The 20,873-nt window shown below is 45.1% G+C and overlaps 1 protein-coding gene across 1 annotated transcript in view; it reads right to left on the bottom strand.

Annotated features, from left to right (window-relative positions):
• Nucleotides 1-1,796: 1,796 nt before the first annotated feature.
• Nucleotides 1,797-20,873, bottom strand: part of erfl3 (Ets2 repressor factor like 3) — a 42,582-nt gene continuing 23,505 nt past the window's right edge. Inside the window, exons 3-6 of the mRNA XM_088999417.1 lie at nt 14,380-14,614; nt 6,263-6,378; nt 3,655-4,745; nt 1,797-2,881 (exon numbers count right to left, since the gene is read on the bottom strand). Coding sequence (XP_088855543.1) covers nt 2,279-2,881; nt 3,655-4,745; nt 6,263-6,378; nt 14,380-14,614 — 2,045 coding nt within the window. The 3' untranslated portion in view covers nt 1,797-2,278. The remainder of the gene's footprint in view (nt 2,882-3,654; nt 4,746-6,262; nt 6,379-14,379; nt 14,615-20,873) is intronic.

The raw sequence follows: 20,873 nt of genomic DNA, 5'->3' as shown, positions 1-20,873 counted from the left end.
TGTCATGCACGAAGCCTCTCTCACACATAACCATCAATTCCTCAGATACACTCTTTCATTCACACCATTTCTCAAACACCCCCACTCGTTCTCATTCTGTAAATCGCAACAAGATGAAAGGCTTTATTAATGATACCAATCTAATCATGAATTACATTGCTCTCACACATACATCGTCATGACAAATTAGCGTGAGAGGTGAAGGTGTATGTATATGAAAAAACACGCACTCAAGTCTTTCACTCACACATAGCGACTCTCACTTGAATTTGTCTCCATATACTCTGTCATACACTAAGCCTCTCACACATAGCCATCAGTTACTCAGATACAGTCTTTCATTCACACAATCTCTCAAACTCACCCACTCACTTTCATGTAAATAGCAACAAGATGAAGGGCTTTACTAATGACACCAATCTAATCACGAATTACCTCGCTCTCACACATACAGTCATGAGAAAATTAATTGCGAGTGGCGAAGCTATATGTATACAAAAACACACACACTCAAGTCATTCACTCACACACATACCAACTCTCATTTGAATTTGTCTCCATATACTTTGTCATACACTCAGCCTCTCACACATACCCATCATTTTTCAGGTGCACTTTCGTTTATGCAACTTTCTCAAACACGCTCACTCGCTCTCATTCATTCACACGCTCACAGTCATCCCTCAATCTCATTTTTCATAAGTGTTAAAAAAGTGCATTAAAAAATATCCTGTGAGAGCATGTCAAAGTGTGTGAGTGTGTGTGTGTGTGTGTGTAAGAGAGAAGCTTTTTCACCGAGAGTGGACCGTCGGAGGTCAGGCGGGGCCACAAGAGAGCTCTGAGAGGACGCCCGTTCTGTTTTTCCCTTTCCAGACGGCAAATGGCTTCCCTGAGTGGGGGGGAGGCGGGATGTCAGGGTAAGGGGGGGTGAGCAGGATGAAGAGCCATGGCACCTGACACCCTCAGGATCCCGAAAGCCCCCCCCCCCCCCCCCATTTTTCCCCCGCCATGCGAGGCGAATAAATGCAGGCACTTGTCACGATGGGCGCCGACGTACAAACGGAACAACGGGGCACGAGCTGCGCTTCGGAGTTGACTGGCTTTGGGAAATAGGAAGCGTCCAACGATTGTGTTCGATTCCAGTGCAATCGCGATCCGTTTCCACCCAGCGGTAACGACTCCGTTTTTCGGAGTGTAAATATCAAACGCGTCTCATTTTAGCGCGCTAATCCTTTTTTGACTGACAGGTGAGTTGTAGTGGCGAGTGCAAACGTGTTCGTTCGGGTTTTGTTTTTGCCTGCGTTTGGTGCCGATAAAGCGCCGGTCAGACCTCTGGCTATGTTTTTGCCTCCCACGAGGGGGCAGAATTTGTCTTTTGTCCATGTTAGCGCTTTGTTATAGCTTCGGCTGTTGTTAAAGCGCTATATATATCAATATGTATTATATTTTGTACAGCCGCCCCCATTTCAAGCTCAGATAAATCCAGACCCATATAACTTAGGAATTAACTCTTTTTGACTGATGAAACAAGAGTTTAAGGTTTTTTTTAACGCAGCATTGAATGTTTATGTGGTCCTAAAATTCAATATTCGGTGAGGCCTGCAATTTGAGTGACAATGACAAAAACCCTGGCATTGGAGTGGACACATTTTTGCATGGCAGTGAGTGAGTTAATTATGGAGACTTTATTGCCGATAAAATGTGTTTAATTTTGTTGTTTTTACGCCTTTTTTGTTTCAAATTCATTTTCCGTGTTTGTGTAATGTTTGGAACAGATAAACTATTGTTACTATTTTATTTAATATTTTTTTTCAATATGTTGAACAGTTGTTAGCGTGGCTGCATCACAGTGCAGAAGTCGTGGGTTCAATTCCAGATCTGAGGCCTCCTTGTGTGGAGTTTGCTCATTCTCCGCGTGGGTTTTCTTCGGGTATTCACGTCACTGTCGTGTAAGTATCGCCAATTTCCCCCTTTGATCGGGGTCGATTTAGCTTTCGACGGTGTGAAAAACGGAATCATACCACTGGGTGGAAATGCGGCTTGACAGGCGGTGGACGCGCAAAGGACCTCCACCCAAAAAAAAAAAAAAAAAAAAAAAAACCACGCGCCCCAGAAGAATCCTGTGGAACTTGTCGGTGAGGGCCTGGAGGCGGTCAGCGTAAGGCGATTAAGAGTTAAGGTGGTTGAGGTGACGGTCAAACCGGGTCGGACAGGGTGAAGAGGCTGACAGAGTTCTTCTTGACACACCTGTGGAGGTCCAAGCCCCGCCCCCCCGCCATCAGCAATCTTTGTTCTCTAGCGACAGCTGCGCCGTAGCACGATGCAACTCGGCGCTCGCCCGCAAGGTCTGGCCCGCGGCGCTCCGATAAGCCGACAAAAGCGGTCCGTCCACTTCGCCGGGGGCGTCCTCGTCCATGTCCGCCCGGCCGTTACTCCGACGGAGGAGGTCCTTCTGCTCCTGGGGGCGGACCTTCTTGTCGTCCGACTCCTCCTGCGAGGCCTCCATGCGCTGGTCTTCACTCCAGCGTCGTTTGAATCGCAGCTTGAGGGGGATGCACTTGGTCTGGGGCGGCGGGTGTGGAGGGGGGCCGGCGTTCGCCGGTTCGCCAGGTTCCGTCTTGAGGGCGGGCGGACCGCGTTGCGAGGCCCAGATGGGAAGGAGGCCCGGTGGGGGAGGGGCGGGGGCTTTGAAGACATCCTCGTCCAGGTCTTCGTCGGGGGGGGGCGGGTGGGGGGCGGAGCCATTGGATATGAGGGGGTGGGCAGCGGAGAGGCGGTGCGCAAAGATGTCAAAGTCGACGTCGCGCTCGTCGGGGTCTTCGTCGCTGATGTCAGTCACCTCCACTTCTTCCTCTGACTCGATGTCCGAAATGGGTTCCACCTACAGTTGAAGAAAAACGGAAAGAAAACATTCGAGGTTTTTAAGCTACATCACACACGTTGTTTTATCGGATCACCGTATTGGTCCAAATATAAGACAAAGTTTGAAAAAAGACTTTGAAAACACAATGAATTGTTATTCCGAAAATAATTACCGGTCATTACGTTTCTCCATTTTTTGTTATCTTGTCATCATCATCATTATTATTATTATTATTATTATTATTATTATTATTATTATTATTATTATTATTATTATTATTTTCTCCTTTTTTTTTACTCAACCGCTATTTTCTGTACTTTTCTTCTTCATGTTACCACTATTTTTTTTTTTTAATTCGCTTTGGCCTGGGGAATCAAGTTCAGCATTCGCGTCAATGATATCTGGCGCCATCTAGCGTCCCAAATAGGTACGTCAAGATCCCGATTATAATAATAATAATAATAATAATAATAATAATAATAATAATAATAATAATAGTAATCTTTGTTTTTCGGCTTTTCCCTAATAATAATAATCATGTTTTTGTATGTGTTTTTATTTTTTATGTTTATTATTTTACATTACTTTACATAACCTTACTGTATGTTATGTGATGATGATAATGATGATGATAAATGACTCCCTTGAATATCGATATAACGAGACTTTACTGTATATATAATATTATTTTTTGACAGTGGGACGCAATCCTGGTCCGCCATGATGATTTATCGCTCCTCGTACAAGAATAAAAGCTAAAACAAAAAAAAAACAAAAAACCACACACAAACCTTGATTTTAGGAAGACCTGCACTGTTGAGGGACTGCGTGGAAGAGGAGGCCGAGACGAGGCCGGACCCCCCGGCGGAGCTCAGGTCGCTGCCAAACGACAACGAGGACCCCAGGCCGGACGTGGACGACATGGACCCCGACGCCGAGGACAGCGAGCCCTTGCTCTGGCTCTGCCCATCCCGTTGTTTGCGACCCAGCGGGGGTGGCTGCAGCTTGAATTTGAAGGGCGACGCGTGCGCCGGATCCTCGCCCAGGTGGAGCGCGTGGTGCAGCGGGTGGGCGTGAGGTTGGGGGTGGGGGTTCGCCGAGTGAGGCTGGGATTGGTGGAGGTGGTGGTGGTGGTGGGTGGCGTGATGATGCCGCTCGCCTCCCCGTTCCCTCTCGCCTCGCTCGGCCGCGCCCCGCTCGCCCGCCTTGTCGGCGGCGGGCCGGTGAGGCTGCGGGATGACGATGTTGGGGTACTGCAGGAACGCCCGAGGGCTCAGCCCGTAATTGTAGACCGACTGGGTGTGGGCCTGCAGGTAGCGCTTCATGTCCTCGGGGTTGAAGGAGAAGTGCGAGCCCAGCATGGGCGAGAGAGTGGGCGAGGGGGTGTACGCCAGGTGGGACGCGGGGGTCATGCTGAGGGCCGGCGATAGCGGCGGAGCCAGGAGGCCCGCCCCCCCCGCCCCGGGGAGGGGCGACACGGGGAAGGGGGACAAAGGCTCCGGGTGCATGTGGTGCCCGGCGGGGCCGCGGGAACCCGGGTGAGCGGCGCCGGGGTTGCCGCCCCCACCGTAGATGCGGAACAGAGACTCGTGAGTCAAACGGGGGTGGATGATGCTCCGGAAGCCGCCGCCGCCGCTCCTCTCCGCCCTGTCCTCGCCGACGCCCGTCACGCCGTCCTCGATCTCGGAATTGACCGAGGTGCCGTCGCTGCAGTCGCTGACCGAGCCGCGGGCCACCCGGCGGGCCACCGAACCGTACAGACCCCCGGGGCTGCGCAGGTCCTCGTTCGGGGAGAGGACTTCGGAGGGCGTGGAGGGGGGGAAGCGGAAGTGGGTCCCGGCGCCGGAGGGGACCGGAGGGGCACTTTGAGGGACGCCGTTTCCTGTTGACGACAACAGAGTGACAATCACGTTGACTCATTCACTGCCATTCTCAAATTTTTTTCGGGAATTGAGAGGATGACGTGGAGCGTCATACCCAAATTACTTCGAATTTGGTTTTTTTCTTGAGGGGGAGGATTCCGATGGGGCGCTAGGCAGACCTCTGGCGATGTTTTTCCCTTCCGCCCCCATTTCAAACTCAGATAACTCCAGACTCATATAACTTAGGAAATACAGTGATACATCGGTTTACGAACGCCTTGGCTGACGAACTTTTCGGTTTACAAACGTTAAATTTATGAATATTTTACCTTGGCATACGAACTATTTTTTTGTGATCCACTGCTGAAAAGGACGCTTTGATCCTCCCCATTTTCATTTAGAACTACTTCATGTGACAAAGAGGGTGCAGAAAGTGCTGAAGAACGAATGATGTCATATTATTTGTTTTTTTTAACTTTATGTTGCTCATAAGTATTACAGTAAAGTCTCGTTATATCGATATTCAAGGGAGTCCGAAAAAATATCGATATAACCGGGACTATCGATATATCCGACCCTGTTTGCATGTAATTTTCTCCGTGCGTGCATAGAAATAGTATCGATATAACCGGGACTATCGATATATCCGATATCGATATAACGAGACTTTACTGTATTTCATCTGTTGACGTGTTCAAATCTATCACTTAAAGCACAGGTGTCAAAGTCAAGGCCCGGGGGCCAAATCCGGCCCGCCACATCATTTTTTTCGGCCCGTGAAAGCAAATCAAACTTCCATGATGCTTACTAAAATCCTAACCAAAATTTCATATTTTTGGACGTGAACCACAATCAGTAATTATTCTTGACTTCAGATTTTGAAAACTAGTTATTCATTCATTTGTTGTGCGCTCTATATGTAATATGTGGAGGGATTTAAACATTCTAATGGCTTGCCCAAATTCATAATGGCCCTCAAGAGGAAACCATAACTACAATGTGGCCCGCGGCAAAAGATGACTTTGACACCCCTCACTTAAAGGGTCCTAAAACCGTTGATGCTAACTGTTAGCATGTCAATGTCGATTAGCGTTAAGCAGATTTTCTCCAGCGGAGGCAGGAGCTAGAAATGTTTTGCCGGGGGAAATTGGGTGATAATTAATAATAATAATAATAATAATAATAACAATACATTTAATTTCTCAGCGCTGTTCAAAGCTCTCAAGGACACTTTACAGTCACGGGATGTTTTTTTTTTTGTGCGGGTGAGCAGAGGCAGCCATTCGCGCCAGCGGTCACTCTAGCCGGAAGTAACGCAGCAGCAAAGTTATGAAAGGATTTGATGGCAACATCTGCCTAACTAGCTATCTATTAGTTATCTATTAGCTAGCTAACTTTCTCTCTATTTGAGTTATCCTGTGACTGTAAAGTGTCCTTGAGAGTTTTGAAAAGCGCTTATAAATGAAATGGATTATGATTATTATTACTTCACATCTTATCCAACACCCCCACGGCGTCTTACAAGCGCTCCGCTTACCGGTGGAGCCCATGTCGATGAACGGGTAGTTGACCAAGACCAGCTTGTTGAAGTTGAACTTGTAGGTGAAGCGCTTGCCTTTGGTCTTGTGGAGGATTCTTTTGTTGTAGTAGTATCTGATGACAAAAAAAAAGGGGGGGCATGGATTCTTTATCCTCTGACATGCACGACAGATACCGGCATGGCTGGCGTTTTGACGACGGAATGAAAGAAAAAAAGGTGGTTGAGAAGTAGCGAATGGATCATTTTGGCTTTTCACATGCCGGCATGGAATCATCTCTTTACATAACGCGCAAGGCACGAGTAATTTGGCCCACCGTCATGTGTTTGTTTACGTAAGCCGCGTCCGAATAAGCTTTTCGTCCGGCGTTGTTCTCCCGCCAACCGTACAAGGCCGCACAGGTTTTTATTAACCTTTGTCCGGCTACATCTCTTTATGTAACGGCCACCCTTTTTGTTTTCTTCCCGGGATATCCGCATCGGCTTTATGTAAGAGGAGGAGGAGGACGACGGGTCAGCTCAAAGGATTCCCGTTTAGTCGCACGGACGTCCAGTTTGTACCAAAAAAAGTGTGAAAGTTGTTTATCATATGGGACACATTCCAGATTGGACCGGAATTGTCAGAATTAAACATTGTATAGACAGAACATATTATTGTTTGAGGGGGGCGGGGGTGCTTTATGCCCAAATATGGTCAATTGCATACTTATTGGGAAACAGACTATCGGTCTGTTATTTTTACACATTATGAACCAATTCAAAAAAATAGCTTAATCCGAATCAGAATCATCTTTATTGTATGTAGAACACACAAGGAATGTATCTCCGGTAGAACACGCTGCACTAGTATCATCCCAAAAAAAAAATGGAGAAAAATGGAGGCACTATAAAAGGGGTGTCAAAGTCATTTTTTTGCCGCGGGCCACATTGTAGTTATGGTTTCCTCTCGAGGGCCGTTATGAATTTGGGGAACCCCTTAGAATGTTTAAATTCCTTCAAATATTACATATAGAGCACACAGCAAATTAACGAATAACTCGTTTTCAAATCTGAAGTCAAGAATAATGACTTTTATTGTGGTTGACATCCAAAAATATGACATTTTGGCTCAGATTTTACCAATCATCATGGAATTTAACAAGTTTGATTTGCTTTCGCGGGCCGAAAAAAATGATGTGGCGGGCCGGATTTGGCCCGCGGGCCTTGACTTTGACACCTGTGCACTATACAGTTAATAGAATTTTAAAACATATTTTTTTTATGTTTTGCTGACAGGCAGCCCAGTGGCCTAGCGGTTTATACGTCAACCTCGCAGTGCAGAGGTGCAAGGTTCGATTCCAGCTTTCCTGAGTGGAGTTCGCAAGTTTACCTTGGGCCAGCGTGGGTTTTCGAGCAGGTACTCCGGTTTCCTTCCATGCATGGGAGGCTGATTGCATACTAAAAATTGTATTTAGGTGTGAATGGTTGTTCATTTTTGAGTGCCCTGCGATTGGCTGGCAACAAGTTAAGGGTGTCCCCCGCCAACTACCCGAAGACAGCTGGGACAGACTCCAGAATAAAGCAGATTGGAAAAGGAATTTAGACGTACATACATACATGCATGCGCCCATCCATACATACATACACACCCAAATATAGCAGGGCAACAACTAAGTGAGCACATGGTTAAATACACTCTTCCTGTGACCCCACCCCACCCCTGAGCCCCCCCCTACCCTCCTCCTCCTCCCGCCCTTCGCCATCATGCGGGCAGATGCTCTTTGAAAAGTATTTGAACTCACTTCAAAAGAGAAGAAAGAGATTCTTGGAGTTCCTGCGTTTAGCTGGCCGTCACTCTATTACGCGCCTGAATCAACGGCGGCAGAATATGCAGGTGGCAGCATTTCCCCTTTTCCATGTTAGCACTCTGTTGTTCAAGCGCTATATAAACCAATATGTATGTGTTGCATCATATTTTGGACAGCTGCCCTCATTTCAAGGTCAGACAACTCCAGACCCATATTACTTAGGAAATGCCTTTTTTTCCCATGAAAGAAGAGATTCTAAGGTTTCTTACGCTGCATTTAATGTTTATGTAGTCCTAAAACTCAATATTCTGTGGGTCCTGGAATTCAAGTGAAAATGACAAAAACCCTGGCACTGGAGTAGACACATTTTTGCACATTGTCTGGTATTGTCCGCGAGAGTGGCTGCCTTTCCAGCAGCTCATGTGTTTTGTTTTTCTACTTTCATTCCTTTCATCACTTTGCTGCTGTGAAATGTACATTTGTCCACTGCGAGACTAATAAAGGCAAATCCAAATCCAATGAGTAAATTAATGTTCATTTAACCACACATTTACCTATTTTTAAATTCATTTATCCATTTATTTATCACTTTAATTTATCCATGTATGTATTTATTTGCGTATGTATGTACAGTAAAGTCTCGTTATATCGATATCGGATATATCGATAGTCCCGGTTATATCGATACTATTTCTATGCACGTATGGAGAAAATTACATGCAAACAGGGTTGGATATATCGATAGTCCCGGTTATATCGATATTTTTTCGGACTCCCTTGAATATCGATATAACGAGACTTTACTGTATTTATTAATTTTTTTCAGGTCCTAAACCAGCCTTACCTATTCCAGAAGTTTCTCAATGAGAGCAACCCCCCCCCCCCCCCCCCCACCGCCCCCGACCTCTACGCACAAACACCCCATAACACGCATGAGCTCACCATCGCGTCGTCCCGTAAACAAACACACAAAAAAAGCATTGTGGAAAGCGACCCGGCGGCGAGTGCGGCACCGGCTGCGCCTTTTGCCCATTGTTGCGCCGTAAATGGGCGCTGACGGTGACAGGAAGTCAGGATTACAATACTCCCTGTGAGACCCGTTTATTTTCTGCTTCTTTTGTCGTACATGAACAACACATGCGTGTGCGCACGTGCGTGCCTGCGAGTAAGATAAACACACTAGCTTTTTGGCTGTGAGTCATCAATGATGAGTGTTTACCATCTCACTGAAGAATTGAAATGTGTGGTGGTGTGGGATTGGTGTAGGAGGGCGGTGGTGATTAGTCAAAGTGTTACGTGGTCTTTGAATGTGTGTGTGTGTGTGTGTGTGTGTGTGTGTGTGTGTGTGTGTGTGTGGGAGGGTATAGTGGTCCTGCTCAGGGTCTGATTCTGTTGATCACAGGTCGTGTGAACGCTAACTCATTCACTGCCATTCACAAACTTTTTCCGGGAATTTAAAATATGACGTCGAGCGCCATTCCCGAATTTGTTCGGGTTTAGTTTTTTTGCTTGTTAAAGCGCTGGCCAGAACTCAGGCAATGTTTGTTTACCCTTCCACAAGGTGGTAGCATTTCACTTTTTTCCATGTATAATCAGAAACTTATTAGCATCCGGGAGAGTGGGTTCAACCCGAGTTTTTAATTACGGGAAGTGAAAATATGACGTAGAGCGCCATTCCCGAATTAGTTTTTTTTTTTTTTTTGGTGCCGATAAAGCTCTTGCCAGACGTCAGGAAATGTTTTTCCCCTTCCACAAGGGGGGCAGCATTTCCCTTTTTTCCCATGTTAGCGCTTTGTTCCAGCTTATGCTGTTGTTGAAGCGTTATAAAAACCAATATGCATTGTATTTTGGACAACCGCACTCATTTCAAGCCCATATAACTCCAGACCCATATAATTTAGGAATTAACTATTTTTTTCTAATGGAAAAAAATGAAAGTCTAAGGTTTCTAACACTGTATTGAATGTTTATGTCGTCCTAAAACTCAATATTGTGGAATTCGAGTGACAATGACAAAAACCCTGGCATTGGAGTGGACACATTTTTGAACATCGTCTGGCAATGAATGAGCTAATATGTGTTGGTGTATGAAAAAGTTTCTTCAGCCGTCATCTGTACTTCTTTGAAGGTGTCGGACATTTCGCTCCTCATCCGAAAAGCTTCGTCAGCTAACTAAAATTTCGCTGGTAGCTCTGGCCCTATATGTATAGCCCTAATGTCCAGAGGTGGCGGTGCCAGAGCTTACTAGCAAAAATATTTTTAGTTCGCTGACGAAGCTTTTCGGATGAGGAGCGAAATGTACGTCACCTTCAAAGAAGTACAGATAACGGCTGAAGAAACCTTTTCATCGATGGACCACCTCCAGTCAGGACAGCGCACACATACCCCCCACACCTCTATAAACACAAACACACATCAAACCAACACATGTCCAAAAACGCACACACAGCGGGGGCACGTACACACTGACCACAAATCGATAACAACGCCGGCCGGCGTCAACATTGACCCGTCGTGGTGGTCCACCGCCGGCGTTCAAATACTTTTGGAAATGAAAGCTAAGGAAGCAAACACGCACGTCGGCCAGGCGGTCTCGGATACAATGGCGCGTTTGTGTAAATATGTGAATGTGCACACGTGTTGGCTTGTTAATCTTTTCCAGCTGTGTGCGGCAGTCACCTTTGACCTCTGTTTCGGGAAGCCAGTGCGTTATTGCTGACCGTTAGATGTGTCCTTTGAGAGTGGGGGTGGTGGTCATTAAGTCGCTGTCTGGATGTATGCGATGCCAGAATAAAATTAAGTTTAGCAACTTGCAAAATTTTCTTGGTAAGAATTTTTTTCAAGAAGATATTAATTTCATAATTAGAGGCTTTTTTTACACCAATTCTGAAAAACAAACATTTGGATGTTAATTTTAGTATTTTTTTTTCAATCTCAGCAATTGTCTTACAAAACTAGCTAACCAACTAAATAACTATCAACACGTGTCCATCAACAACCATCAATGCAGACCGCCGATGCGTACGTGGATCTGTCGCGGCTTGGAATTGATGCGGATTTACGTGGGACAGGAGATGTGAGACAATCTATTTTCGTCAATGGATGCTACAGCCTCCGGTTTGCTTTAAACGTTTAGCTTGTAGCGGACGTGCATATTTCACCATGGGGTCCCTGATCCACTGGTGAAAAGGACGCTTTGATCCTCTCCTCTTTCATCTACAACTGCTTCATACAACAAAGAAGATGCAGGAAGTGCTTAAGATTGAATGACTGTCTGCGTCTTTTGTGTTGTGTGACATTATTTGTTATTTTTGTTGTTGTTTAGACTTCAAGATGGCGGAGAGAGTGACAGCATTTACAGCAGCTCCTGTATTTTTTTCTACTTCTTCCTTTCCTTGCATCACTTTATGCTGTGAAATGTAAATTTTTCCACTGCGAGACTAATAAAGGCTTATCTACTAACTATCTAGCTAACCAACTAAATATATAGATACATAAATATACACATTTATTATTATTAATAATAATAATAATACTTTATTATTATACTATTTTATTTATAAGTGCCTTTCAAAACTCTCAAGGTCACTTTACAGTCACAGGATAAGTTTTTGGGTGGGTGAGCAGCGGCAGCCACACGCGCCAGCCCAGTCGTAACTCAAATAGATAGAAACCTAGCTCGCTAGCTAACAGATAGCTAATACTGTAGATACTGTAGCTAACTCAGCCGATTATAAAATGTGGGCGGAGTCCACCTCGGACTGGTTTTCCAGTCACTCGTCGGCATGGCCAAACGAGCATACGCACCCACGGTCGCTCCCGTCTTTGAACACAAGTGTTTTTTAGGAGGTGTGAGGACGAAAAGAGGAAAATATGGGAGAACACACAAACTTCATATGGGACGACTGGAGTTACGACAAAAAAAAAAAAAAAAAAAAAAAAAAAAAAAAAAAAAAAAAAAAAAAAAAAAAAACGCTTTCATCACTAACAAAAGTGCATGTGTGTGTGTGTGTGTGTGTGTGTGTGTGTGTGTGTGTGTGTGTGTGTGTGTGTGTGTTGGGGGGTGGGGGTCTGATTGAAGGGGGGGGGGGGGTAATTTCACCATGTGTTTAACAGGCAGGCGTGTAATAACAAAAGGTGCGAGTAATGACGGGGGGGGGATGATGAAAAGGCAAGACTTCAAAACACTTTTCAAAGTGTGCATGTATGGGGATGCTAATTGCCACGTGTGATTAGTGGACTCCAGATTTTCTCCATATGAGGGGCACAAGATGCCCCCCCCCTTCCCGAACAGACACATGCATGCGTGTGTGTGTGTGTGTGTCGCTTCATTCATCTTTAGAGTTAGCTAATCCCGCTGCCACATGACTCTGGATGTGCATCATCGAGGACAGATCACCCCCCTTCGCCCTCCCACTGTTATGTCAGGGGCGCATTTGTTGTCCCGCCCTTGTCACATCAAAGGTGACTTTGCTCCATTCATATCCCCCCAAGTAGCCCGAAACAAGAAGGTAGAACGATGCTAAGACTGGCTATATTTAAGCACTTAGCAGTGCTTAAGCTTGAAATCTGTCACGACTCGCTATAAATAATGGGCATGACCGCCGATGTCCCCGGATGGCATTCATTTCCTGTATTGTGGAGGAGTTCTAAATGTAGATTTTGTGACTTTGCGCTAATCTCAAAGGTAAAGGTTAAAAAAAATATTTTGAACAAGGTAAATCCTGTTTGAATCCATTACGTAGCTAATGCAAGTAGGTTGAATTCAAAAGGCGAGATTGTGGAGCGCTCAAAAAGTTGAGCCCAATCTCCCCGCGTGACTCGCCAATAAATTTTGGCGCTGGTGTGGACGGTTGGCGAACTTCAAGGACAACCGAAACCATTTTCTTTGTTTCCTAACTGACATCAGAAAAACGTTTTATGGCATTTACAATACCCAAAGCACACAGGATAATATTTTTAGTCAAATGCAAAACACCAGTAAAAATGACTTAAAGTATCCCAAAACTGCCACAAAATGAGCTCGGAAGTGGGCAGATTCAGAAAGTCCCGCCCCCTTGTTTGTGACGTCACTATTGGTCACACACTGCTTTGCTCCAGAATTAAAACAATGGCTTCAGAGAGTTCAGATTCGGAGAAGATGCTTTCTTGTTACTCATCCAGTTATGAATATGATTCAAATAGTTCTGAAGAGGAAAGCATAAATGTTTGCATTCGATTAAGGAATTCCTTCTGTATCAATTCGAACCGTCTGGACTCCAATGTAGCGCCCAGAAAATGCACAAGATGGCGCACAAGCTCTGTTGGAAATGGGCTGATTTGTCCGCTGGGAATTTGTGTCAACTTCTTTGGCTGTGACACACAACGATTCACCATCGCGTTATTTATGTAGTTTTCCTTCTAATTTCGCGATCAACACGGTGTTTTCTCGGTCACGGGCGTTCCCTCTGTGATGTCACTTAGGGGATCGTCATCAACTCGAAAAAAGACTTCTTGAATATTCAGTGCGAGTCTTCTCTCATCTCATCTCATTTTCCGTACCGCTTATTCCTCATTAGGGTCGCGGGGGTTGCTGGAGCCTATCTCAGCTATCTTCCGGCACGAGGCGGGGGACACCCTGAATTGGTTGCCAGCCAATCGCAGGGCACACAAAGACATACAACAGTCACTCTCACACTCACACCCATAGGGACAATTTGGAATGGTCAATCTGCCTGCCATGCATGTTTTTGGAGTGTGGGAGGAAACCGGAGGACCCGGAGAAAACCCACGCGGGTCCGGGGAGAACATGCAAACTCCACACAGGGAGGCCGGACCGGGACGCGAATATATATATATATATATATATATATATATATATATATATATATATATATATATATATATATATATATATATATATATATATATATATATTTATAGATATGTTTTTCTTAATATATATATATATATAAAATCTTTTTCTAACATACATATATTTTTTCTAACACACATTTTTCTTATATATTATTTTACATATATATTATTATATTTATTATATATATTATTTTAGATATACTATATTATTTTTTCTAATATATATAATTAATAATTTCTAATATATATAATTTTTTCCTCATATATATATTTTCCCTAATATATATATATATATATATATATTCTAATATATATATTTTCTTTTTCTGATATTTCTATTATCTATATATATTTTTCGAATATATGTATTAGTATTTATATCTGTATTTTCTAATATATATACATATATATTTATTTGTCTTTTTTTTATATATTTTATTTTATTATTTTTGGCGGCGCGGGGGGTGGTTGTACCTCAATGCCCTGCTGAGTTTGTCGTAGTTCATTTGGGGTTTGCACTTCCTGGCCCCCCACAGCCGGGCCACCTCATCCGGGTCCTTGATGACAAACTCGCCGTAGTCTCCCTGCCAGGCGATGACGTCGTGGTACTCCTCCTTCCGCAGCAGCTCCAGGATGAAGTGCCACAGTTGGATCTGCCGCGAACCGGGACTCGACTCGGGCTTGTAGGCCCAATCGGGGAAGGCGATACCTGTCACGGGCAAAAAACACACAACGAAAATAAATTATAAACAGGCAGCCCGTTAGTAACGGGCTCATACGCCGATGTCAAATGGAGGGGGGGGGGGGGGGGTGGAGAGGTTGTTTTGAAGTTAGACCTGATAGGAGTCAGCAGTTTGTTGCCGTTTCAGGTGAGTGGAGTCTACAAGAGCAAAGAGGATTACGAGTGTCTGCACAAGTATAGCTCACACATAAGAGTGCGGTTGAGTCAGGCCCGCGATGAAGTGCCCTCATTCATATTTCACGCCCGGATTGAACGTCTGCTTGTTCACCTTACCCTCTGCTTCCTGACGCTGTTCGGTTTCCAGCGCAATGCAGAGGATAAACAAAATCCACCACCTCTCATCTCGATACACCCGCCCGCCGCTCCGACGTGAGAACAGCGCACATATGCTAGCCACGGCGCGTACGACTTTAAGACGGGCAGGAAACAAAGCTGGAAACGGCGAGACAAACAGATCCAAATCGTCCGCTTACGGATGTCAATGGATTTAGCGGATTGGACAGGCCGAGGCGAGATAGATGACTCGGATAATCTGTGCGGCGCTAACCTGGCCAGAACCATTTGGTGGCTTGCGTAACACAATCATGTCGCTGGCACATCTGCCGCGCTGTTATGAATCTGCACATTCATTTTTGTTTTCTTTTTTGGGCTCTTACGTAACGCCAAGAGAAGAAGCGTGCGCTTTCAAACCCTCCTTTTCACCGATGTTATTGACAAGCGGCCGCCACGGTAATTGTGAAATGCGGACGGTGACTCACTCGCTGCCGCCTACTCGAGATTCGACGGCACAATTCGGACCATCAAAATAACACTGGAGCGACATGCCTACACGTTTTTCCATCTCCAACGATCCAGACGAGATTTTAATAGCGGCGGAGAACGCCGCGGCCCGTGGGAGGACAAGAGTTGAGCTGGCGTGTCGTGATGGGGTCTAACGGGTGGGGGAGGGGGTCTCAGGTGCCGTATGACGACTGGAGGTTAAGAATGGGACGCAATGAGCTTGTTTGTGCTCAAGCTAGCACGTCTGTGTAGGCTCTCAGTGGTCCATCGCTGAAAAGGTTTCTTCAATCTGATTACTTCTTTTGGTCTGTCCGATCACCTCTAATGTCCTACGCCTGGATCTGATTGCCCCATTAGCTCAGGTATCACCTCATTATCATGACGAAGCCTGCTGGTAACGACCTAAGATCGCACGCATACGACAGGGCGGTTCGTACATGTTAGCCTCAGCAGTCGTTGGATTTTTTTTTGCGATTGCACATTCTGCCCCCATTTCCACATTTGAAAATGTCCGATTTCACCAGACACTCAAGTCAAGAGCTCGACAGACCAATTTCCAATCAAGGCTGAGAGGAATAAATGAGCGATGGGCAGAAAAATTCTGACTCTGGGGTTGGGGCGGGCGTGCTGCTGTCCAGTTCAGAAAGGTTTCTGGACTGCAATCCGAAGCGCAAAAAAAAGTTAAAAGGTGCAGCCTGATGGTCAAGTGGTTAGCACACCAACTTCACAGTGCAGAGGTCATGAGTTCCAGACCCGGCCCGGCCTCCCTGTCTGGGGTGTCACCCGCCTAGTACCCGAAGATGACTGGGATAGGCTCCAGCACCCCCTGCAACCCGAATGAGGATTAAGCGGTCTGGAAAATGGATGTTCTAAGGTTTTATATGGGAGGGGAGGAGGCGTCCAAATTTTTGATGTGGAGTTAGCATGTTCTACTCAGGCCTGAATGGGTTTTCTCCGGGTACTCTGGTTTCCTCCCACGTTCCAAGAACTGATTGAACATTCAAAATTGTCCCTCGGTGAGAACATGACCACTGATCCCCCAGTTTGTATTTTTTTTTTGCCTCCCCCCATGGGTGGCAGAGGGTCTCACAATGAGGAAAAGCGCCATCCGCACTTCAGGAGAAGACAAGGAGATGGGCGTTGTGGGGGTGTTGGTGGTCGTGAGGGGGTTAAGCAATACGATCGGGGATGACAACAGACTAGCAGACGAGCTATGATCTCATCGCTCCCTTAATCCTGCTAGCCCCCCCCCCCGCAGCCTCCATTGTCCCGCGCTCGTCACACTATTTTCCCCTAATGTCCCCCCCTCCATGCTACTTTTCATTCCTCGATTCTCCGCCCGTCGGGCCGTTCGCCCCATCTCGTCTTCCCTTTTATTGCCCCTTGTCCCCCCCAACCACTCACCCCTAATCCCCCCCTCCCACTTTTGCATCCCCTTCTTCCACCTGCCCCCTCAACGATGCTGTTGCACTCTCTTCACCGTCCCAGGGCAGAGATTAGACGCAGCCCTTTCGTCAAGGGCTCCACACAAACCTCTACATTATTGATGCAGATTGTGTGTGCGTAAGACGTAATGGCTATCTGGTATCAGCCCCCCCCCTAAATTCCCCAGGGACTGAGTCGAGGAGGAAAAAGAGGTTGAGAGAGGGAGAGGAGAGGTCAAAGCGAAGACGGTGGGGGTTAGGTCACTACCGCCTCATCTTCCACTGCTCTTCACGTAGAAGTACTATACAGATTTGGTAAAAACAAAAATAAATACATAAATGAAAAAAAAATGATATGATGTGACGAGAACAACAAGCGGAAGTTCAAACGCGATCCACCTTCCGGTGACCGCTATGCCGTCCACGCCAAAGTCAAAGAGATCAGCAAACGCCCAGTGGCTCACATTACATGCGGTCATTTGGGTCTTGCTTGCTCGCTGCTGTTGACGCCTCCCACCCCCACTTTCACACCCCCCGCCCCAAAATCCCCATACACTGTGAGGTTGATGCACTCCACCTCAGTTCCAACAGTTGACACCAAGAAGTTTGAATCAGTAATTTTGATTTTAGGTCCAAATATTTGCTGGTTGCTACCTGTTTTTTATGATTATTTTTATAAGCAGTTTGGAGGTGCGATGTACTTAAAGTAACTCAGACGAAAAACATTTTTTGGACAGTACACAATATTCAAAAGTGCAGTTGCTGCGCCAGAGAGATAAAGAGAAAGACAGAAAGAGAACGAGAGAGAGAATCAGAGAGACAGACAGAGAGAGAGAATCAGAGAGACAGAGAGAAAATGAGAGAGAGAGAGAGAGAGCGATTGAGACAGAGGGAGACAGACAGACTGACAGAGACAGAGATCGAGATAGAGACAGAGGGAAAGAGAGAGAAAATTAGAGACATGGAGAGAGATAAAGAGAATGAGACAAACAAGAGACAGACAGACAGAGAGATCGAGACAGAGACACAGTGGGAAAGAGAGAGAGACAGAGAAAATCAGAGAGAGAGAGACAGAGAGTGAGACAGAAAGAGAGATTGAGACAGACAGAGGGAAAGAGAGAGACAGAGAGAAAATCAGAGAAACAGAGAGGGAGAATGAGACAGACAGACAGACAGACAGAGAGATTGAGACGGATATATAAGAGAGAGAGACAGAGGAAATGAAAAAGAGAGAGAGAGGTAGAGAGGGAGATAGAGAGAGACAGACAGAGAGATCAAGAGACAGAGGGAAAGAGAGACAAAGAGAAAATGAAGAATGAATGAAATGAGAAAGACACAGAGAGAGAGAGAAATCGAGACGGAGAGACAGACAGACAGACAGATAATGGGTGGACGGTATAGATGTGAATGGTAAGCCGTCCTTTCTAAAGCAAATTGTCCGAGTTCAGGTAGCCCTTAAACGTGACAAAGTACACATTCAGATTCAAAGTTTTACGTAATATACACAGAAAGGTTTTAACCCCACGAACGTATCATTTTCTGCAACTAAAAAAAAACAATGTTTAGTTGTTGTTTTTTGCTTTTTCACTTGACTTAGTTCAATGCTCGTTTCTGGGAAAACGCGTCGTTCACGCAGTGATATGCGCGATAGGATGTTTTCTTTTGAATAATTCACAAAGACGCGAGTAGGTACGCTTAAACAAACATCGGAGAGAAGGTTGCTAAGCCATTCCTAGAGGTCGTCTATAGGCTTTTATGAGCTGCCATATAGCCGCAGAAAAGAGAGAAGAAGAGAGGTCTTTGTGGCCTTGGGAAGGCCAAAAATAGCTTCTTGCTAACACACACATGCACACATACACACACAGTGGCGTTATTGTTCCAAGGAGGATGAGCAAAAAGTAAGGATGGACAGAAGGGAGGAGAAGAAGGGAAGATTTAGGACGGCAAGATGTCAGATGTGGTCGCTCGCTGGACAACGACATCTGCAGCCAACGGGAATTAAAGGGCAGCGGAGGAAAAAAAATGGCCGCTTCCCGGACATTCAGCCCCTTGTGTCCGAACAAGTAGCCGCTAGTTGAGACGTTTGTTTCAAAGTGTGCCAAGTTCACTTTGAAAGCGAGCAAGGCACATATATGTTGGCTGACAATTGAGGACAAATTTGTATATTTTCATACAAATATACGTAGAAGCGCCATTGCCGAATTTGGTTTTTCATGTTTGGGGGCCGATAAAGCACTGGTCATGGCCTCTGGCAATGTTTTTTTCTTTCTACAAGGGGGCAGCATTTCCTTTTTGTCCATGTAAGCGCTTTGTTTCAGCTTCTGCTGTTGTTCAAGCTATATAAACCAATATGCATTGTATTTTGGACAACTGCCCTCATTTCAAGCTCATATAACTCCAGACCCATATCATTTAGGAAAAAAACTCTTTTGTGGTGTACGTTTCTTACGCTTCATTGAATGTTTATATAACTTAACTTATAGCAAATGTGCACTTTCCACCATGACGTCCCTGAACCACTGGTGACAAGGAGGCTTTTATCCTTTCCTCTTTCATCTAGAACTGCTACATGTATTAAAGAGGTTGCAGAAAGTTCTTAGGATTGAAAGACTGTCTGTGTCCTTTGTGTTGTGTTACATTTTTTTTTGTTTTATTTAATGTTGTTTTTGACTTCCAAGATGGTGCCGCGCGAGTGGCTGCCTTTCCTGCAGCTCCAGTTTTTTTTTTGTTTTTGCTGCTGTGAAGTGCACATTTATTAATTGTGAGACGAATAAAGGATAATCTAATCTAATCTAATCTAATCTAATCTAATAGTACTAAAAATCAATATTCTGTGGGTCCTGGAATTCGAGTGACAATGACAAAAAAACCTTACAGTGGGAGTGGACAGAATTTTGCACATTTATTAGTTCATTTAAGCGTTTTTATCTCTTTTGATCAAAATCAGCAAAAATCGAAAATATTATTGTGGATTTGGTATTAGGTGCGCGGACATGTCTTTGAGAAAAATCAGCATGTGCGGACACCACTTTGTCAATAAAAAGGCACATAAGTACAGTTAAGTAACGTTATATCGATATCAGATATATCGATAGTCCCGCTTATATCGATATTTTTTCGGACTCCCTTGAATATCGATATAACGAGACTTTACTGTATGTGCTTAACGAGTGACAGAACGCAAGGGTTGACGTTAAAATTGATGAATTTTTAAACACCTGTTTTGAAGCCTGAACTCACCGGTGAGATAATGGGCGAGCAACGCAGTGGTCTGAGATCCCCTGGGAAGATTAAACGCACACCACGCAACTAAGCGACATGTACACGCTCGCACACAGACACAGCGGGCGTTCCGGCTCTTGGGAGCTCTAAGAAAAGACACACACACACACACACACACACACAAATACGGTACACACACAGGCCAGCGTTTTCACACGGGAACGACACGGCTAAAAAGAGTACAAGCGGACAGAAGAGAAAGAGAAAAAAAAACATGGGAGCAAACACACGCAAATGCCCAGCGGCGTTGCACCTGAGGCGGCACTCAGGTGCCTCTGACTTTTTTTTTTAAGGTGCATAATCACACTTCTAAACAAGCCTGGTGGGAGTGTGTGGCAATGTGCTCCCCCGAGTGTGTTGAAGAGAACAGATCAGAACAATATTATGTCATTGTTTCTTTTTTGGGCAAGAAAGCCACATTTAAAGGACAACCGACGTCTCCGGACAAGTTGTGTCCATAATTTGTAAAATAGCTTCAAATGATTCTACAGAGCGTATTTTACAAAGATTCCACCGCATATAGCTATATTTTACGTTTTAAGACTCGCACTGAATATTCCGGAAGTCTTGTTTTTGAGTTGGTGACGAGTCCGTACAGGACGTCACTAAAGGAACGCCCCTCAGCGAGAAAGGACATACCTTGCATCACCTCAATGCATTTTGCAATACTTTGTTTTGTCTGAAAACTTTGTGTTGATTTGCGAAATTAGAAGCAAAACACATAAATAACACGATGGTGA

The sequence above is a fragment of the Hippocampus bargibanti genome, linkage group LG06 (assembly GCF_051943395.1).
Source record: "Hippocampus bargibanti isolate YZ-2025 linkage group LG06, ASM5194339v1, whole genome shotgun sequence".
NCBI lineage: Eukaryota > Metazoa > Chordata > Actinopteri > Syngnathiformes > Syngnathidae > Hippocampus > Hippocampus bargibanti.
Note: the sequence above shows the minus strand (reverse complement) of the source record. Positions and strands in the feature narration are given on the sequence as shown.